This window comes from Sinocyclocheilus anshuiensis, unplaced genomic scaffold (assembly GCF_001515605.1).
Source record: "Sinocyclocheilus anshuiensis isolate Anshui unplaced genomic scaffold, SAMN03320099.WGS_v1.1 scaffold262, whole genome shotgun sequence".
Lineage (NCBI taxonomy): Eukaryota > Metazoa > Chordata > Actinopteri > Cypriniformes > Cyprinidae > Sinocyclocheilus > Sinocyclocheilus anshuiensis.
Genome location: NW_015547650.1, coordinates 437,161 through 456,450, shown reverse-complemented (window position 1 = coordinate 456,450; position 19,290 = coordinate 437,161). Strand labels below are relative to the sequence as shown.

At 36.6% G+C, this 19,290-nt stretch overlaps 2 protein-coding genes and 1 long non-coding RNA gene across 4 annotated transcripts in view; 2 read left to right on the top strand and 1 right to left on the bottom strand.

The window, feature by feature from the left end:
• Nucleotides 1-2,782, top strand: part of LOC107701995 (protein deglycase DJ-1zDJ-1-like) — a 9,040-nt gene extending 6,258 nt beyond the window's left edge. Inside the window, exons 5-6 of the mRNA XM_016504170.1 lie at nucleotides 850-936; nucleotides 2,337-2,782. Of these exons, the coding sequence (XP_016359656.1) occupies nucleotides 850-936; nucleotides 2,337-2,497 (248 nt within the window). The 3' untranslated portion in view covers nucleotides 2,498-2,782. The remainder of the gene's footprint in view (nucleotides 1-849; nucleotides 937-2,336) is intronic.
• Nucleotides 2,783-3,535: 753 nt separating this feature from the next.
• LOC107701994 (voltage-gated potassium channel subunit beta-2-like) overlaps nucleotides 3,536-19,290 on the top strand; it is a 189,105-nt gene continuing 173,350 nt past the window's right edge. Inside the window, exon 1 of one of the 2 annotated variants that reach the window (XM_016504169.1) lies at nucleotides 3,536-3,628. The gene's annotated coding sequence lies outside the window, so the exon portion shown is untranslated. Of the gene's footprint in view, nucleotides 3,629-13,321; nucleotides 13,585-19,290 lie in introns of those variants that run through there. The other variant, XM_016504168.1, reaches the window with a different exon arrangement.
• On the bottom strand, nucleotides 15,336-17,157 carry LOC107701996 (uncharacterized). The gene is made up of 4 exons (XR_001635720.1): nucleotides 17,029-17,157; nucleotides 16,768-16,928; nucleotides 15,739-15,768; nucleotides 15,336-15,504 (listed from the first exon to the last, which is right to left on the bottom strand). It is a non-coding gene; the product is annotated as an uncharacterized LOC107701996 (long non-coding RNA).

Genomic DNA, 19,290 nt, shown 5'->3' with positions numbered 1-19,290 from the left:
CCCCCCCCCCCCTTTTGTTTATTTATTTGAGCATATTACTTTTTGCTTCCTGTTTCAATAGAAAATACTTGAACACAGGAACGAGAATTGTTAATCAACGTGAAATTTAAAGGCATATTTACTTAGATTATATGTTACTGTTAAATGTTCTGGAACAAAAGACTGTGATTGGGGCATAAAGGCCTATTATACTTGCCTTTCTTTTATTTCCTTTTGTGGACTGAGCTTTTCACAAGCAAGACCCGTAACAGTAGATGCAAGGATTAGATCGGTCAGTAAACGTCCTGCCAGAGAAAGTGTAATCACTAGACCGCACTGGGCATCTGCCAGGGTGCACAATCAATAGTTAAGAGTTCTCTTTTCATTAATGTTCAGATGAGCTCAGTGCACAGCCAGGGCACTGCCAATGAGAATGCAGCAAAACCCTGTTATTTTTAGATCCCTATTTTTACTTTCTTCCGTTCCTTCTTCCAATACAGATTGCAGAATTAGATGGAAATTGTATACCTGGTTTATTTTAGATAACAGTATATTGATGTTTGGCTGATAGCGATATGATTTACACCACGTAAAAGTCACTTTACCCCTTCCAGGCACTGGCACTGAATCATGCACAGTTTGACTTCAGCAAGAGTTTTATATTAAAAATAACTAGGTTTGCACATTTTCTGAAGAAAATGTGATTAGAGTTTTACACACCATACAAGTTTGTTCAAATCCTTTACTCAAGTATAGTGGCGCTTAGCTTTGCAAACAGCACAAATAAGAGTCACATTATTTTTTTCCAAATTTTTCTGCTTTTATAAGGTGAAATTGTCCAACTTAATGAAATTTTCTGACCTGATGCAGGCCCGACAGCACTCTTGGCTCACGGTATCGCATGTGGCAGCACAGTTACCACCCATCCAGGTGCCAAGGACAAGATGATGGCTGGTGGTAATGTCTCTGCATATACCTAGTGTTTTTCTCACAAGCCTTTAATGTCAGTGATAGAAACTTGCATATTTAAGGGGCATGTCTTGGAAAAGAACCCACAATAAACATCCAACAGAAGAGTACACAATAGCCATGTTTATGGACTCATTTTGTTTCATTTGGAACGAAATCATCCCGATGAATCCGAACTTAGTGTTAAATGAACGCTAAATAAAGTGATCAGGTTGATGTGTGTGTTTATACTTTGTCACACGCTTCAAATCAGATATAGGGCCAGTTTTACTAACAGCTTGCGCCAGCACAAACTGTCTTTTGGAGTTAAAATAGTACTGTCAGATTTACTAAAGAAGCGCAGTGATGAATTGTCACTGAAAAGGTGTTATTTTTGCACCTGACCTTATTGAATATGCATTTGTAGGAGTTTCCCTTTCAGACGCAAAATTTATGGGAGGAGAGCATTCAAATGAATCACGCAACTAGATTAACTAGCTTTTGCGCTCGTCAAATTACTGGTATTTGCGCCATTATTTAACGCCCCAAAAAAGCATGTCTTAAACTATTTTTACGCTTGAAATGGCTGCAAATTTTTGCTAGGAGGAGGCACCGCAGAAAACAGAGAGTGCGTGGTATAAGGGAGAGGATTGTTTTCCACACATAATTTATTTGTAATGCAAGAAGAACATGAAAATATAATTTGCCAAGCCATGTTATTTTTAATTTGCTCCAGGAAATAAAAGACGACTTGGAACCCTTATCTAGGAGTCACACAAAAAATCAGGTCTATCAAAACTCCTTGCAACTTCAAGCATTTTTTGGCCTCCGGTTCTTTTCAATGTATTGTGGCTACTTTATTTCTTTATTCTTTAGTTGCGACTGCTCTAATTTGCGCTGTGCTTGGCATATTGCGTTGGTCGATATGTAAATGAGATGAGATCTGTGTTCTTTAATTTGCGCATTGTTAGTAAATCACTCGCAGAAGTTTCCACGCCCATCTGTGCTGTTTTGCAATTGCGCTCTCGCGCTAATTTGCCCTGATTAGTAAAACTGGCCCCTTAATCTTTGGAGTTTCCCCCATTTCAAAATGCACATACTAGCCTTCCTGCATCTTTTCTTTGTTTTAAAAACACATTAAAACATGGACATTACTCTTGCATTTCATTAAACACAATGGATATGTATGTACTGTATCTCTAGATATGTTGTAGGTCATTCAGGATTTCTTAATTAATTACATAATGACAAAGCTGTTGTCGGCAGACCAAAAGCTACACTATATTGTTCTTCTTAAACTAGGGTGCTTTTGTGTTTGTTTCGCTGCAGGAGAACGAAAAATAAAGATTGCACTTGTCGACTGTGGTGATATCTTTAGCCATATGAATTATTTTGTATTCTTCCCCCAGATCATTATAAATATTCAGAGGCTCGTGTTCAGAAGGATGGTAACGTGATCACCAGCAGAGGGCCAGGAACCAGCTTTGAGTTTGCCTTGACTATAGTGGAAGAGCTTATGGGTGCAGAGGTTGCTTCCCAAGTCAAAGCCCCCCTCATCCTGAAAGACTGATCATCAAACTGTGAAGATCTCGCATTTACAATTGTACTGCTATGCCAATCTGAAAGGGAGTTGAATTTATTTGGTTTTGAGTTTTGCTTGCATGTGATTTTCTGTAGGAATATGACTATTTAATGAAGTTACTTAAATATATATTTGAAGAGAGTTGCTGCAAACTGGCAGTCGATAATCTAAATGGCTTTTTATGGCTTCCTGTGAGGTCTGATTCCCAGTTCTCTTGCTCTGCACTTATTAACTTCTGAACCAGAATAAAGTCATAGTGCACTAAACTCATAATGTCTCTTAATAACTTAAGCATTTAACATAAACTGATAAATATAGAGCATTTTGATGACATGAACAGAAAGGAAAAGGAGCATTATAATTAATAATAATTTTAAATCAACATTTAATTTGTGCCTCTTTAACGCACAGCATTTTTTAATTTGTGCCAAACAACTTATAGTAGTACATGCAATTGTTTCAACACATACAGAACAACAAGGACAATAGGAAATGAGACATATAATAATAATAATACAATAAGTAGCCAAAACGAAATGCCAGGGGGAAAACATACAAGGATAAATATTTAAAGTAATTTTTTGGCTTTTAAAAGATTTTTAATTATATTAATTTATTAATTTAATTTATGCCCATCAAAGACAAAACACAGGATTTATAGTCTATCAGAAAATCTATAGTAACGGGTTCTTACTCCCTAAATTTGTATTTGTGTATAAAAAATCTTTTGAGAATTTGAGAAATAATAATTACTTTTTTCAGAGATAACTTTTACACAACTCGTTTCAAAAAGCTGTAACACAAACACTTTCACAAAAAAAGGTGTATAGTTTGAGAATAGAGTATTGAAAATGTCATAACTATTGGACGCTTGAAACATATTTCTAGTGACGTACTGCGAGGCCAACCAATCAAACGCCGCTGTCTTGTCGCGGTGCGCCTCAACCAGCCAATAGGGGCGTCCCTGCCCAGCGCGAGTGTGTCTTTTGTAGCGCGTGGCGAGAGTGTGAAAAAAGTCATCGGATGCTGCTTGACCGGAAGCGCGACATCACACTAAACGGTTTGAGCGGTGAAGAAAAGTGAATTGTCGTGTTTGATGAACTCTTATCCTGCTGCAAGGTAAGGATACTATATTTTATACTCTGTTTAGCAATTGTTGTGCAAGAAATCAATCACGACTAAAGACTTGTGTTGCTGAGGTAAATCGCAGAATATCTCATGGAGACGTTGAGCTGCCGTTATCTTACAGCTTATAAAGTTAGGAAATGATGATCACAATTAATTTGTTTCGTGTTTTGCTACTCGCCTGTTAGCTAGTTTGTTGTCTCTGAGGTTTGATTTTGAGCTTTAAAGTGAACTTGAAGAAAGGAAACTGTCATGATGTACATCATCATCCAAAGCTCTGGGAGTCAGCATCTCCTCCCATTAGAATAGTATTAATAATAACAAAACATGCCAGAGATGTGTTCTGCATCCGTTAAAGGCAGTTTACACTTGGTAAGTAACTTAGGGTTTTGCAGGATATCCTTTTCATGACCCTTTACCGGTATTTCCCTTGGTTACCATAGTTTACATCAAAACACCTTTACTGTTACTACTGAAAAACAAACAAACAAACAAACAAAATAAATAAATAATTTTTTTATTAATCGCATAGTGTAAAAATAAGTTTTTTGTGTGTGACATTTTTATGACTGGTAATACCAAGTTAGTTTAAATAAAATAACCACTGTGGTATGGTATTTTGGTAGAAATTATGGTTAAGGTAACTTACATTTTTAAAGGGAAGTTAGAAAACATGTTGTAGAGCAATTTTAAAATTTACATTTTATACAAAGCAGCTTACATTGCTTTAATGCATTCCCTGAGAATAGAACCCATTGCTAGCGCCATTTTTTACTGTCTGAACTACATGGAATGCATTTAAGGATTTGCTGACATGATATATCTGGATTTTTGACTGGACAAATTAACCTGAATCCCTGAATCTGAAATGTGTGAAATTTACAAAAAAAAAAAAATTACTCCCCCTCAGGCCATCCAAAATGCACATTAGTTTGTTGTCATCGGATCAGATTTGGAGAAATGTAGCATTACATCACTTGCTGCTCACCAGTGGATCCTCTGCAGTGAATGGGTGCCGTCAGAATGAGAGTCCAACCAGCTGATAAAAACATCACAATAATCCACAAGTAATCCACATGACTCCAGTACATCAATTAATGACTTGTGAAGTCAAAAACTTTGTGTTTGTAAGTTTCAAATTCATCATTAAGGTGTTTTAACTTCAAAACCTTTGCATCTTGCCAAAATATGAGTCTATAATCCATCATAACACTTCCTCCAGTGGAAAAAGTCCACTCCCTTTTTGTCTTCTCACATCAGAATCCAAAGACAAATTTGTTTATGACTGTTTTCACTTGTGAACAGTGCTTGATCTGTGCATATTTCTCTCCTGATTGAGACAAGACGATCTTTTCACTGGAGAAAGCAGTATTATGGATAGAGGACTCATTTAGCCAGCAGCAACATTTTAAAATAAAATAACATAATGAGGGATTTGTTTTGCAGCTTTTCCCGTTTTAAGTTGCTAGTTGATGGACTGGAGTGGTGTGGATTACTTGTGGATTATTGTGATGTTTTTATCAGCTGTTTGAACGCTTAATTCTGACGGCACCCATTCATTGCAAAGGATCCATTGGTGAGCAATTGATGTAATGCTACATTTCTCAAAATTTGATCCGATGAAGAAACAAACTCATCTACATCTTGGATGGTCTGAAGCGGAGTAAATTATTGGTAAATTTTCATTTTTGACTGAGCACCTTTTATAATTTAAAGCTGCAGTCCGTAAATTTTGCCCCTTGTCGCCATCTCTGTTTAAAAACCTGGAATTGCAGCTGTGTGCGGAATTATCTAGCTTGCATGGGTTGTGCGGCGGCACGGCTCCAGCGCGGATTAATCTAATGTTCTGAAGAGTATGTGTGGCAGTCAGTCACCGCACCGCTGTGGATATTTACTGTGCTTCGCAATCACAGATTCTAGCCTACATCTTGGAATATATGACCCAAATAATAATTTTCATCGGATATTGTCATCTGAACAAGTAAGGAAAGATGACATTCGTGTTCATATCATCATATAGTGAGATGGCAGAAGCTGAAAACACCGCGAGCGTCTTCCGCACTTTAGTATGTGTAAACAAAAAAGTGTGCCGCACCATCCGCCATTAATTCATTGCGGAAATCATGGCGCCTTATGCGTGATATCAGATGCTTCCGCAGATTTATAGTATTACTATAGCATTTCACCTGAGCATTGCGAATTGCGCGTATGGCCATGACAAGTTTATTTTAACCCAAAAAGCAAATTATGCTCCCTTCGAACTGGTTGTCTTAAAATACAAATTTTGTGTAATTCGGATCTGTAATCCGAAGCACATTTAAAACTGGAATATAATTTAATTTCATTCACATATAAACACATAATCCTTTCTGGATTACAGTCCGCTATAAGCTAACCGTTGTGAATCGGGCTAAAGTAAGGCGATAGTTTTGAACAGTGGCTGGTTATGTACGTGCTGAAATATTGATTTTGGGTCATTTCTAACCAAAAAAAGTTACAGACTGCAGCTTTAACCTTTGCTACAGTATAGAGCTGCACGATTAATCGTTAAAAGATCGCGATCTCGATTCAGACGCCCATGCGATCTCATTTCTAAATGACAATGATTCCCCGAGTCTATTAAACCTTTGACAAAGTCTTACCGGATCATTCAAATCGAGTCTATTAAACCTTTGACAAAGTCTTACCGGTTCATTCAAATCTGTGTTCGCACTGACGCTGACGCAGAGAGAGCAGTTACTTACCATGTTTGGTTAAGAAGCATCTTCACAAACTGTCTTTTCAACTACACAGTATTATTTCTGTCTTACAGTCATTCATATCACAGAAATACTGGGGTGAAAGTTTATAGTTCAGATATTAACATTGATGTCTATGGCAGCGATCAAAATGGAGCAAATCCCCTTTTGAAAGTAACTACGCTTCAAATAACGTTTGTGTCGATTGCATTGTTTCGCCACAAGGTAGCGAAAAGTGACTTAAAAATGTATTTGTCATTGAATGAATTATTCATTCAAGAGAATCTTTCAAAAACGCTGATTCATCCAGTAATAAAACAAGTTAAGTAGGTTTATGAGTGAGTCGTTGAATCATTGATTCAAACAACTTTTTCATAACATCAGTATAAAAAATTGGTGTATTAAATATATTTTAATATTTTGAAAGAAGTCTCTTCTGCTCACCAAGCCTGCATTTATTTGATCCAAAGTACAGCAAAAACAGTTTTCACATTGAGCAGCATTAACTACACAGAGCCGTTGTTCACTGACGAGCTGTGCACAAAATCGCGCGAATATGAACGTGGTTTTGCAACATACACACTACACACTGACTAAAATTAAAAAAGTGAAAAAGCATAATAGGACCCCTTTAAAAATTTGTGTATTAAATATATTATATATATATACACTACCAGTCAAAAGTTTTTGAACCGTATAATTTTACAAAAGCTTATTTCAGATAAATGCTGATCTTTCTATTCATCAAAGAATCCTGAAAAAATATACTCAAGTGTTTTAAATATTGATAAAAATAATAATAAGAAAAAGTTTCTTGAACAGCAGTCATCATATCAGAATGATTTCTGAAGGATCATGTGACTGGAGTAATGATGCTGAAAATTCAGCTTTGATCACAGAATAAATGACATTTTGAAATATATTCAAATAGAAAGCAGTTATTTTAAATTGTAAAAATATTTCACAATATTACTACTTTTGCTGTATTTTGGATCAAATAAGTGCAGGACGCATTGCTGAGCAGAAGAGAATTCTTTAAAAAAACATTAAAAACTTACTGTTCAAAAACTTTTGACTGGTAGTGTATATTAAAATGTTTAATAATTCATTCAAATTAATTAAAGACTTTTAAATAGGCTGCAGCAATAATATTTTGTCACACATTATTTTGTTTAGTTCAGAATCGTGATCTCTATTTGAGACAAAAAAAATCGTGATTCTCAATTTATCCAGAATCGTGCAGCTCTATATAGAATGCTGTATAAAGTTACTAAAATAGGTATTTTCAGGAATCATTTTTTTAATGGCCAAAAGTGAAATATGTACAACAATCACTCTGAACTGTCTGGGCGACTTCCTTTGGCCGTCTGAGAAATGCACTTGCTTTGTCAAGAAATATTTAAAGTTGGCTTCCAACGTTTTCACACTTCAAATGGGCTGCAGTTATTTGAGACCGCCCCTCAAGCCATGTGTGAATGTGCTGTTCAACTCGAGTGCAGGAAGAGGAAGGTGAAGTAAAAAGGCAAGAATTCTCCTCACAGGCTGCATTCAAGCACATCTTGATTTTCTTTTCCTGGCCTCTGCTCCGTTCCGCTGCAGCGCTGCAAACCAGTGTATAAACAGAAACCACTGTCTTACTCCTTCTTTTAACAAGCTGCATTTGGGACTAGAGTATTGCCAGGAGTCATTCAAACAAAAGAGTAACATTCTTACACACAAATGCAGCACAAAGAGCATTGCTGGTATCACTGTGCTTGTGATATATAATAATCTGAATAGCTTGTGTAGACGACTAGAGCTGTGCAATTAATCCTTTTTTTTTTCAATTATGGTTTTGGCTTCCAACGATTATGTCTTGTTTTGTTCTGTGTTTTAAATCCATGTAAGTATACGCGTGTGTGTGTATATATTCATTTTATGTTTTTACAATAAATGCAGAATGTTTCCAAAGTCAATAAGTAATCATGTTAAATAATCGTGACCCCAATAATGACGAAAATAATCATGATTATTATTTTTGCCATAATTGTGCAGCCATACCTTGACGAATGCAAAATTTGTTTCAGAGTTCATATTATTAGAAAATGCTGGTCCTATAACACTGAATTCATTTCAGTGATGCTTTCATCTAGAAAGGATGGGCAATGAATTCCTCCTCTCTTCCTCAAAGACATTTTTAGAATATTGGCATATTTTGCAGCACATTTTCCTGCTTGAGTAGCTGTACAGTAGAGAGCTGGCGGCTGGACTCTGGCAAGGAGTGGCACTATTAGCCAGACCGAGTCATTGGTTAAATGATGCAATTATGAGACTCTTCAGGGACTTCCCTGATTGGATCTTCCCTTTTAAACTATATCCGTTGGTTAGAATGAAGTCAGCACTTAGAATACCTAATGGAATAAAAACTTCAGGTTTCAATTTAGGTTTATATTACAGGTTTAATAGTTTTACGGTTCTTTCCTAGAAACATAAAACCTTTTTTTCAGAAATGGAATAGTGAATAGAAAACATTTATCCATTGTACAGATTTATTCTTTTTTTTTCTTTTTATTCAAAATTTTATTATTTTATTAATTTAGTGTAAGTGACCTTGAGTGTCTCTCAACTGTCCTTGAATGCTCTTAATGTCCTTGAAGCTTTCTGGAGTGACATGATCCTCCAGTGTTTTCTGAAATATTATGGATAGTTGATTGCTGTAATTTGTCGTATTTTGTCTCTGTGACATTTTCAGTCGCAGGGGTTAATTAGAAACCTGTCAGATGGTGCGATGCTCATCATTATAACAATTATGTTCTTGTGTCCTTGTGGTTTGCAATTGTGCAAATGTAGGGATGTAACGATTAACCGCGAGCCGGTTGAAAATTGATTCAAATATGTGACAATTCAAATCAGTTGAGATGCTAAACAAATCGCGATTCGCAACCTGAGCCCCCTGTTCCGCCATGGCCTCCTGAACCCCCTGATCCGCCATGGCAACCCGAGTCCCCTGTTCCGCCATGGCCTCCCGAATCTCCGCCTTGGGCTCCTTCACCACCTGCTCCGCCGCCGTTGGACGATCCTCCTCCTAGCCCCCCTCCGCCCCTCCCTCTGTTTCTACGGTGCGAGTATGCACCTTCCGGGAGGGGGGAGTACTGTAACGCCCCTGTGGACTGTTTGTTGTGGTTTCTTCCCTTTGTGTTGGTTTAGCCTGTCTAATCATTAGTTAATCACCGTCATTGTGCTCACCTGTCTGCCTCTAATTATTCACCCCTTATTAGTTCCTGTCTGTCGGAGCATTGGGGTCGGTTATTGTGAATGTTACCCCGAGTGTGTGTGTTTCACCTACCTGTACCTGCCTTGTTGTGTCTACATTAAAAGTGAGTAGTGGAATTCTTGTTGTCCTCGTCGTCCTGCCTGCCTCCACACATCCATTTCCGTGACACTTTTGTCATTTAGCAGACGCTTTTGTCCAAAGCGACTTACAAATGAGGACTATAGAAGCAATCAAAACCAACAAAAGAGCAGTAATATGCAAGTGCAATATTAGTATATTATTATAGTGTTATATTTCAATTTCACAAAGAAATGTGCAGCATTTTGTCCAAGCAATAATAAAAGGACACATTTAATTTATAATTTCTTAAATCTCATTTTGTAAAAAAAAATAAATCGTGAATTGAATAGAATCGTGAAATCAAAACCGTGAATCGAATCGAATCGAATCGAATCGTGAGTTGAGTGAATCGTTACATCCCTATGCAAATGCAATTCCTAAATTTCCGTTGCGATATGGATGGACTACCTACAGTAAAATGAGAAAAAAATGACTTAGTAATTCCCTTCAGCACGTTCTTTATTGCTGTATCTCTTCAAGGTCAAGGCTATGTTAAATATCTTCACTAGAATTACAGCAGTTTGTTGAAAGTGAGGTCACCTGCTCTCTTAATTTCTCAGGCTATTATTGTTTTCCAGCTGAGAAATGGACACAGTCACATGGGAATTGAAAATACATATTCCTCCCTTGTCATTGTGAGAATGTGAATGCATTGCTCCTTAATCTTAGAGTCAGGGAAAGAACAGTTTAAGGTGTTGAACATGCTATTGTACAGAGATGTATTGACAAACGCTCCAGGGCATTTTTTTATGTGTAAGCTTTATTCTTGTAATTTCAGCTTGAGATGCAGCGCTGCATTGTTTTTTTGTGACACGAGGCGAAGTATGTTTCCAGTCAATCCTCTACGGACACCTTGGCAATTGAATCGCCATTGGCTAGTACATTTTTTTTGTTTACTCGCCAGACTGAAATACTATACTAGACTAGACTATAAGCGGCAGTTCTTAAAAGCTGAAGAATTCCAAAGGAACTCAGTTATTTTTACAGGAAAATAAAACAAAGAATATAGTTTACATGTATCACATCAATTCTGCATGTTATGTAAGACTCTCTCGCTCTCTCGCTCTCTCTCTCTCTCACTTTGCGCGTGTGAGAGAAAGCGACAGCGAGTCGTGCGCCTTCACACTAGAGCTTACGTTATGCCAAATACACATACGCAAATACGCTGCGCATCCATTCAAATGAACTGAAAAATATCACAGATCGCTTGGCGGAGAGTGAAACTCTGAAGCGCTCAGTCAGAGTGTTCTGTGAGTGAAAATATATCTGTGCTAATCATATACTCAGCCTCCAACTCACACACTGGCGAGTAAAATCTGAGAATTTATTAGCCATTGGCTAATATTAGACATAATTTAGTCACCCAGAGTAAGATTTAGTCGCATATGCGAGTGATTTACTCGCAATGTAGAGGGTTGCCAGTATACTTCTCAGTATACTTCAACAAGTATGGGATTTTCTGTATTGCAAAAGTTTTGCTAAATAAAAGATTTAAATAATTTGTAAAGAATTGAAGACATTAAAGACAACGTCTTAATCTATCTAATATGAATTATACACATGAATTTGCAAATGTTTAATAGACTACTGTGGTCTTCGAGAAAGCTGAAAAGCTTATGTTGTTCTGTATCCTATTTAGCACTCAAAGTAAATGCACCACTTAGGACAGTACTTAGGCTAAATGTAGAGGCGTTTCCTTGTGGTCTCCATGCTGCAAGGATGGGAATAGAGGTGGCAAACAGATCTGCTGTAGTATGGCTGGATGTGAGCCAAAGACCAGTGACACAGTAATGCAATGCTAGAATTGCTGCAGTCCCTGAAGCTGCAGCCAAACGTCTCATACTAAGGCATGTGCTAATACAACCTGTGTGGAAAATGAGATGATGATCTATAGGGCAGAAGCTGAAATGATGAAAAGGTAGTGCCATTTGATACAGGCTATTTTTTTAAGAGGTTTTGTGTTGACATGCTTTAAAAAACTTTTTTTTCTCCATTTTTCTTCACTTGCATCCTACTAGCATCCTCTTCTTTGGGAAGATTTCTAATATACAGAAATGAAATAAACTGTCAAAATTAAAGTTATGTTTAAATTACATTTAATTAATCCATATTGCAATTGTTATACATTCAGTATTAAACATATATACTTTTGTATTAACTAGAGATGCACTGATTGCAATTTTCTTGGCCGATTCCGATTTCCGATTTTTTGTTAGTGTGATCTGCCGATACCGATTTTTGCCGATTCCGATTTTCTTTCTAAGAACTATAATTGACAGCATATACAAACAAAAATCTACTTTTCTTCAATGCAAAGTTTTATTTTTATAAAAAAAAACAAGTAAAAAGTCAGTAATAAAATAAGAACAAATAAATAAAAATGGCAAACAACAGCACAAATAAATGCAATAGAATAAAGAGAGCTATGAAACTAAGTTTTTCAGGTTAAGTAAGTTTTTATTCAGTTAAGAAATACTACAGAAATTAAAGTAATCAAATGTAAAATAACACATCCAGTGTTTTATGATACTTTAATTTCTGTAGACTCCATTGTAAAAATTAAATACAGATTCATTCTTACCATTAAAGTGAAAATGGCACGTATGGTCACCCTAGTTTAACCACAGCTGTCGTCGGTATTTGTCTGGCAGTAGTAGCAGATATGTGATCAAATTTCTAATTTGAGGCTGTATTACGTCGATTCTGGCACCTAACATCACAACAAGATGATATTTTAAGCTCCTTATGTAGCCGAACCTGCACTGGTTTGAATGGGCCGCCTCCAGTTTCCCCTTTGTTTTGCTGCCTCCAGCTAGCGCTGTGACGTCGCTGACCCTAGTTACCTGTGGTTGGCCTGGTCGTGCGTCATTCAGAAAACAACAGGCCAATCAGAAGAGAGGCTCATGAATATTAATTAGACAGACCAAAATCGACCCGTTCTCAGCAGAGCTCCTGAGAGAGGAGCTGTACAAATATATTGAGATGGTTTTTGGTACTTATACCGCAAATATATATTCTTAAGGACATCAAAACCTAAAATAAAACTCAAAAAAGGTGTACAATATGGGACCTTTAACCAATAATATAATAGGCTAATAAGCCAGTCAAATCCTGATGACATAAAAGCAACTCCTGCTATACGTTATTTCCCACAGAAAAGGATGTATGAGGAAGCTGAATGCATTGCAAATGCAGTTTGATGTTGTCCTGTAAGAGAGGCCCGGTGTATTTCACCACACACCTGCAGTGTGTCCTTTGACTGAGCAGATGCATCACCCAACATAATGCAGAAGAAATACATGTAGAGACTTTCCAGAACCCCTCACCTGTGAAATCACATCTTTGAAGTGGGTTTTTCTGAAAACATTTTGAACACGCTAGCTTAAATTTGTTTGTGTGTCTCCTTTTCTTGTGTCTCTCTCTCTCTGTTCCTTCTTACACCCGTTGTTCCTCCATATGGTTAGATGTTGCGCTGACTGTGCAGAGCACGGTGTTAGTGTGATGTAAGGGGGAGGTACCCTGCATTTAACACACTGTGTTCCTCAGTCTCTATTCATTGGCATTGTCTCAGGAGACTCACTCGCACTTACACACAGCTTCTGTCTCTCTCTCTTTCCCATCCACCCCCTCTCGCGCGCACACTCATGCACTCAGCCATACAGGTGCACACATTGACAGGGTAGTGTGGAGGATAAACCCACTCATCTTCATCTTCCTTCCCTCCCTCTTTCTCTCTCTCGCCGTCGTTTCTGAAGCTCAGCGGATGCAATCTGGCTTCACCCACCCAACTCTTCTTCAGTCTCGCCGAGCAGGAAACACTGCAGCAGGCATCGGCAGAGGTGGGTAGTCAAGCAACAAGGCGATGCTCTCTCTTTGCTTTCCTCTCCATCTCATCCTGCTTCCCACCCATGTGTGAGTGTATATGTGTGTATGTACCGTGCAGCGAAGGGGAATCCTGTCTTTCCGTCTCCTTGTCTTTCCCATCTCTGCATCTGCTTGCTGCATTGAGAGGTATATCTGCATACCGTATAGCACAGGGAGTTAAAATCTGATTAATGCATGCTGTGTCTGATTAAATTAGCATTAGGCATCATAATAACATTAAACAATTGAAAGGAGCGGATGTCTGTGAAATGCATTGAAGAGTAAGCATTTGATGGCTGAATATGAGCATCATGCTCTCACCTGCTGCATTGCCCATCTGTTGCCCACAAATGCTGGCTTTACGCTACGCAGTCTGACATTGGTGTTCTATTATGGCTTACTTATAGTAGATGCTGTGCAGATGAGGCTGTGTTATGGTTTCTCTGAACTGTCATGTTATTATAAGTACTGTCTGCTGGAGAGGAAGTGGATTTTCCTGCTAGGTTTGTGTGGATGGTGTCGCTCTGCCTCTGGGCACTGGGCCGAGGCTGGTGAACATGAGGAAGGTGCAAGTCGTAGGGATTTGGTGCAGTAAGTTTTTAATGGCTGCTACGACACAAAAAAGGTGGCAGCTTTGAAGGCTGGAGCTTGTTCTTTTGTAAAGGATGTCCGTCACTTTTGTACACTGCAAAAAGAGATGTGTTAAAAATGACACATGTTGTGCAGAATTTTAACACATGTGGTGAGTGTGCTCAGGGACAACACATGTGTCAAATTTAACACAATTTGTGTGTTAAGATGAATCACACATCTACTGTGTAATGTAATTTAACACACAACGTGTCATTTAAACACATTATGTGTAACTGAAAATTATCAGAAACTGCTAATTAATGTGTTAATATGACAAAAATAATAAGCATTGCCATCAATTTGTAATTCTACAAAATTTAAGTAAAACAGACAGATGTAAAAATGTTAGCAATTTAATTAGTCAAAAATGTTGTCAGGGTAGAGAACAAAGCATGCACAGAGGCACAACAAAATTTTCTAAATCTCAATTTCATAAAACTGCTAATTAATGTGTTAATATGACAAAAATAATAAGCATTGCCATCAATTTGTAATTCTACAAAATTGAAATAAAACAGACAGATGTAAAAATGTTAGCAATTTAATTTGTCAAAAATGTTGTCAGGGTAGAGAACAATGCATGCACAGAGGCACAACAAAATGTTCTAAATCTCAATTTCATAAATTTAATTTAGATTAGATGACACAAATGCCTTGTAATGCACAACTATTAGCTACAATACAGTATACATTAAAAAGTGTTACCAACATCAACTACACCTTGGATGATTGAAAATCATACACAGTCAAGACTAGCAGATAACATTTCTCATAACATAAGATTAACTTGTAACATAAAATGTCAGATACAAGATAAAACTTTCCAAATCAGACAACAGATAAACATTTTAAATTGGTCAATGACAGTTAATTTTATAAATCTATAGTATGTTTGTCATTTTTCTTCATAATACAAAAGCATTTATATTGCACTAGCTATTAACCACAGTATTCATTAAAAAGTGTTGCCAACATCAATTACATTTACGGTTAACAGAAACAAGACCAGACGATAACATTTCTTCTTTTGTGTTCAGCAGAAGAAAAACTCGTACAGGTTTGGAACAACATGAAGGGAAGTAAATGATGACAGAATTTTCATTTTTGGTTGAACTATCCCTTTAAGTAACGGAAGAAAATAAGTAAAGACTGAACTGCAATGAGACCTACCACACTTGGCATATTCAAGAAGCATGGGTACTCAAAGATTGTAGAAGTCCCCTTCGATATCCACGACCTATGCCTGATCTTCATCTCCACTGCTGATTTAATAAAAGATACAAAGAATTGAAGAACAAAGTATTGATCTCAACAATATACCTTTTAATTAATTTCTATCTATCAAAGAGTCAGATGATGTAGTAAACTGTAAGTTAGTTTATCATGAGAAATGTAAAGGCCAACTGACAACAGTCAAGGAATGCAACAACCAAAATGTTCTTTCAGAGTAAAAAAACACATTTGGCTGTTTTTGACATTAATTACATATTACTTACAAATCCATCTCCTTTTCCTTTAATCCGACCCTGCAAAGATGTGAAAGTAGTGACAAAAACAAGCTTTTCAGCACTCGATGGGTAACTGAAAACAGAGCATGTACAATATTAAAACACTTATCTGACAGGGCAAACACCACTGAGTAAAATTCAGTATGGTCGAATATCTTTTTAAATTTATATACTTACAATTCACCCTTCTCCACCAAGTGACTGACACAAACTTTGACAAGCAGACTCCTGGACTTTAAATTATCCTGTTTGCCTGTGTTCCTTAGGTAACTTAACACTGCTGCTTTGCTTTGAAGTAGAGAGTGCAGGCCTCCCTGTTGATTGGCCGACAAAAAAATAGCCGTTAATATTTTAAGTTTAATAAATTGAGATGTATATTTATTTTATTAATGATTTTTAGTCATTTTTAGAGATTTTTATGTGCTACCATATGAAATATATGTATTGTATTTATTTCCATAAACACAAACTGCCGGCCCAGGAGATAACACATTTATTGTGTCAATCTGTCCAAAGGCTTTTTTTTTTTTTAATTACACATTGTGTGTTAAAATCCTACACAACATGTGTCAGAATGCTGTCAACACAACCATGTGTGTTGTTTTTGACACATCTGTTTTTGCAGTGTTGTTTGGCATCCAGTTTGACTCATCTGTGTTGTCAGAATCTGATAAATGGACCAAATTCAAAAAAGAAAAGCGATCATGTGGAAGTATATGTGTGGTAGTTTGGGGTTTTCTGGACCATGATGATTCAAGCTTTAAATAATTCAAAACACTTTCTCTCGTTTTGTATTCAGCCGGTGCTTTTAGCAAAACTGTGCTTCCTGTAAACAACCTGAATGACTCGACTCCCATTATTCAGCCATCCTTCATTTTTTATTTTTTGGGGATTTCGTTCATGGTTGCTTAATCCATGATCAGCTAAACTGCAGTAGAAGTCTAATGATAGACCAGGGCAAACACCACTGAGTAAGATTCAGTATGGTCGAATATCTTTTTAAATTTATATACTTACAATTCACCCTTCTCCACCAAGTGACTGACACAAACTTTGACAAGCAGACTCCTGGACTTTAAATTATCCTGTTTGCCTGTGTTCCTTAGGTAACTTAACACTGCTGCTTTGCTTTGAAGTAGAGAGTGCAGGCCTCCCTGTTCATTTGGCACTGGAACATGCTACATTACATGACATGATGGCCGTGAATTTTACGTTTTAAACGCTATTATGCACATAATAATCACATATAGCAGAGGGATGAGAACAAAAACAAAATACCTGGATTACGTTACTTCTCCAGCATTCGTTTGGTGTAGGGCTCCTGTGCTTGAGGTGAAGACTTGAAATCGGTCAAAATTCTTCACTTCTGTCAACATCCGCAAATTCTTGAAAATAAGGCTCAGTGTTACTCATACCGTAAAGTAATGCGAAAAGAATAAACAACATTCACGCCGTGTCACCCGCATCAAACAGCACAAGCATTGTGAACGCACCTGATGCAGCAAAGCAAACGCTCCACGTTAAATTGTTCACTTATAATCCTCTTTTAGGTGTTTATAAAATGATCTGGTGTGCTAGACAACTTGTTTGGTCATGTTTTCCTGTTTCAGCGTCTCTTTTTTTTCCAGTTATGCGCTCTGCCTCGCTCATACTTTTCACTAACGGCATACTGCTCAGTGCACGTCGCCACTTTGCAACTAATTAACAATGTTTGGTAGCTAATTATTTCCATGGTCGATTTTTGCAGCACTATGCATTTTTAAGAGTATCTGCTGTAACTTACAGATAGATCTGAGTCCGACAGCATAGTGATTCCCCTCAAACCAGACCAGCCAGAGTGAAAAGAGTGGGATCCGCCGCAGTTTAAAAAGACAAGAGGCACGACGTGATTGGCTGACAAAAAATAGCCGTTAATATTTTACGTTTAATAAATTGAGATGTATATATTGTATATTTATTTTATTAATGATTTTTAGTAATTTTAGAGCTTTTTATGTGCTACCATATGAAATATATGTATTGTATTTATTTCCATAAACACAAACTGCCGGCCCAGGAGATAACACATTTATTGTGTCAATCTGTCCAAAGACTTTTTTTTTTTAAATTACACATTGTGTGTTAAAATCCTACACAACATGTGTCAGAATGCTGTCAACACAACCATGTGTGTTGTTTTTGACACATCTGTTTTTGCAGTGTATTGTGTGATCTCAACCATGTTTAGAAGACCTGGGGAATGGGATAGCACTGTTTTTTTTTTTTTAACTTTGCGGTATTAAACTGCATCAGTATTTGAAATGTAGGATTCATAGATATCATCATTTTGTAAGGCATACTATTGTCTTTGTAATATAGCTACAAAGTAAACTGCTGTCATAAAACAAATCATTCAATTTGCAAGAAATTCCTCCATGCAGTATTGTAATTTGGTGTATATCGGGTGAATTCTAATTTTGTGTTTTTGGTAAACAATATGGCATAAACTAAAGCTCAATGTAAACATTACTATTATAAATAAACAATAGACTTTTGTAAGGGTAGCGCAACACTGAATTTTTCACAGGAATGAAAACAAGGCTCTGAGTGATAGAAGTACAGTGTTCAATGGATTGTGCTGTTGTTTTAAAACATACTGGTTGTTCAGATGATGAAATGTCTTTCTGGAAAAAACATTTAGCAGATAAAAACTCCATAAAATAGTTTTTAAAGTTGTGAAAATTACGCAATCTAGTACCCTTAGACAGTGCGTGCCATTGTAAAGGCTATCTATCCCTCATAGCCTCATTTTCATCTGTGTTAAAATCAATATGGCGTCTAACCTGATTAGTCTATTGTAGGGATGGGAACTTAGAATAATTTCTTACTCAGAACTGTTTGTCTTTTTAAAAAAGAATCACAAAAGGTCAAGAGAAAAAAATCTGTAAAAATAAAGTTTCTTTTATTCTTTACAGTGTGACCAGTTATCGATTATTTTGGATATATATCAGGTACAGTACATGCCAAATTTTCTCAAGGAAAAAAAATCTCTCAACTAATACTGTAAAATATACATGAGAGTTAGTTGGTACTACATTACTATAATATTGAAGGTTAAAATTGACTGATTTGTTAAAATTACACGTAATGAAGTTTATAAAATAATAAAGTTACAATTACATAATAATATTTCTACTTCAAATTTTTTAAAAATATAAACATCATTTTGGCTGTCATAAAAACTTGATGGATTTATTCAAACATAAATTAAACATTGAAGAACAGTAAAATGTATAATGAATATGTTATATGGTGCATATATTTAGCAAAATGCCCCTCTCTACAGTTTATTTTTCTATCTGACTAATGAGTATGGTCACTGAATATGTTTTTCTGAGGTAAATGTGACGTTACGTGACATTGTTTACAAGACGTTATGTTGACGTCTTTGCGAGGCTGAAACACTGATTGAGCGTTTCAGCGTTACTCTTTCTTTTAACTTACCTTCGGATGTTTAGTCATGTTTATTTTGTGCTGAAACTGGTATTAATGTGGAGGAGA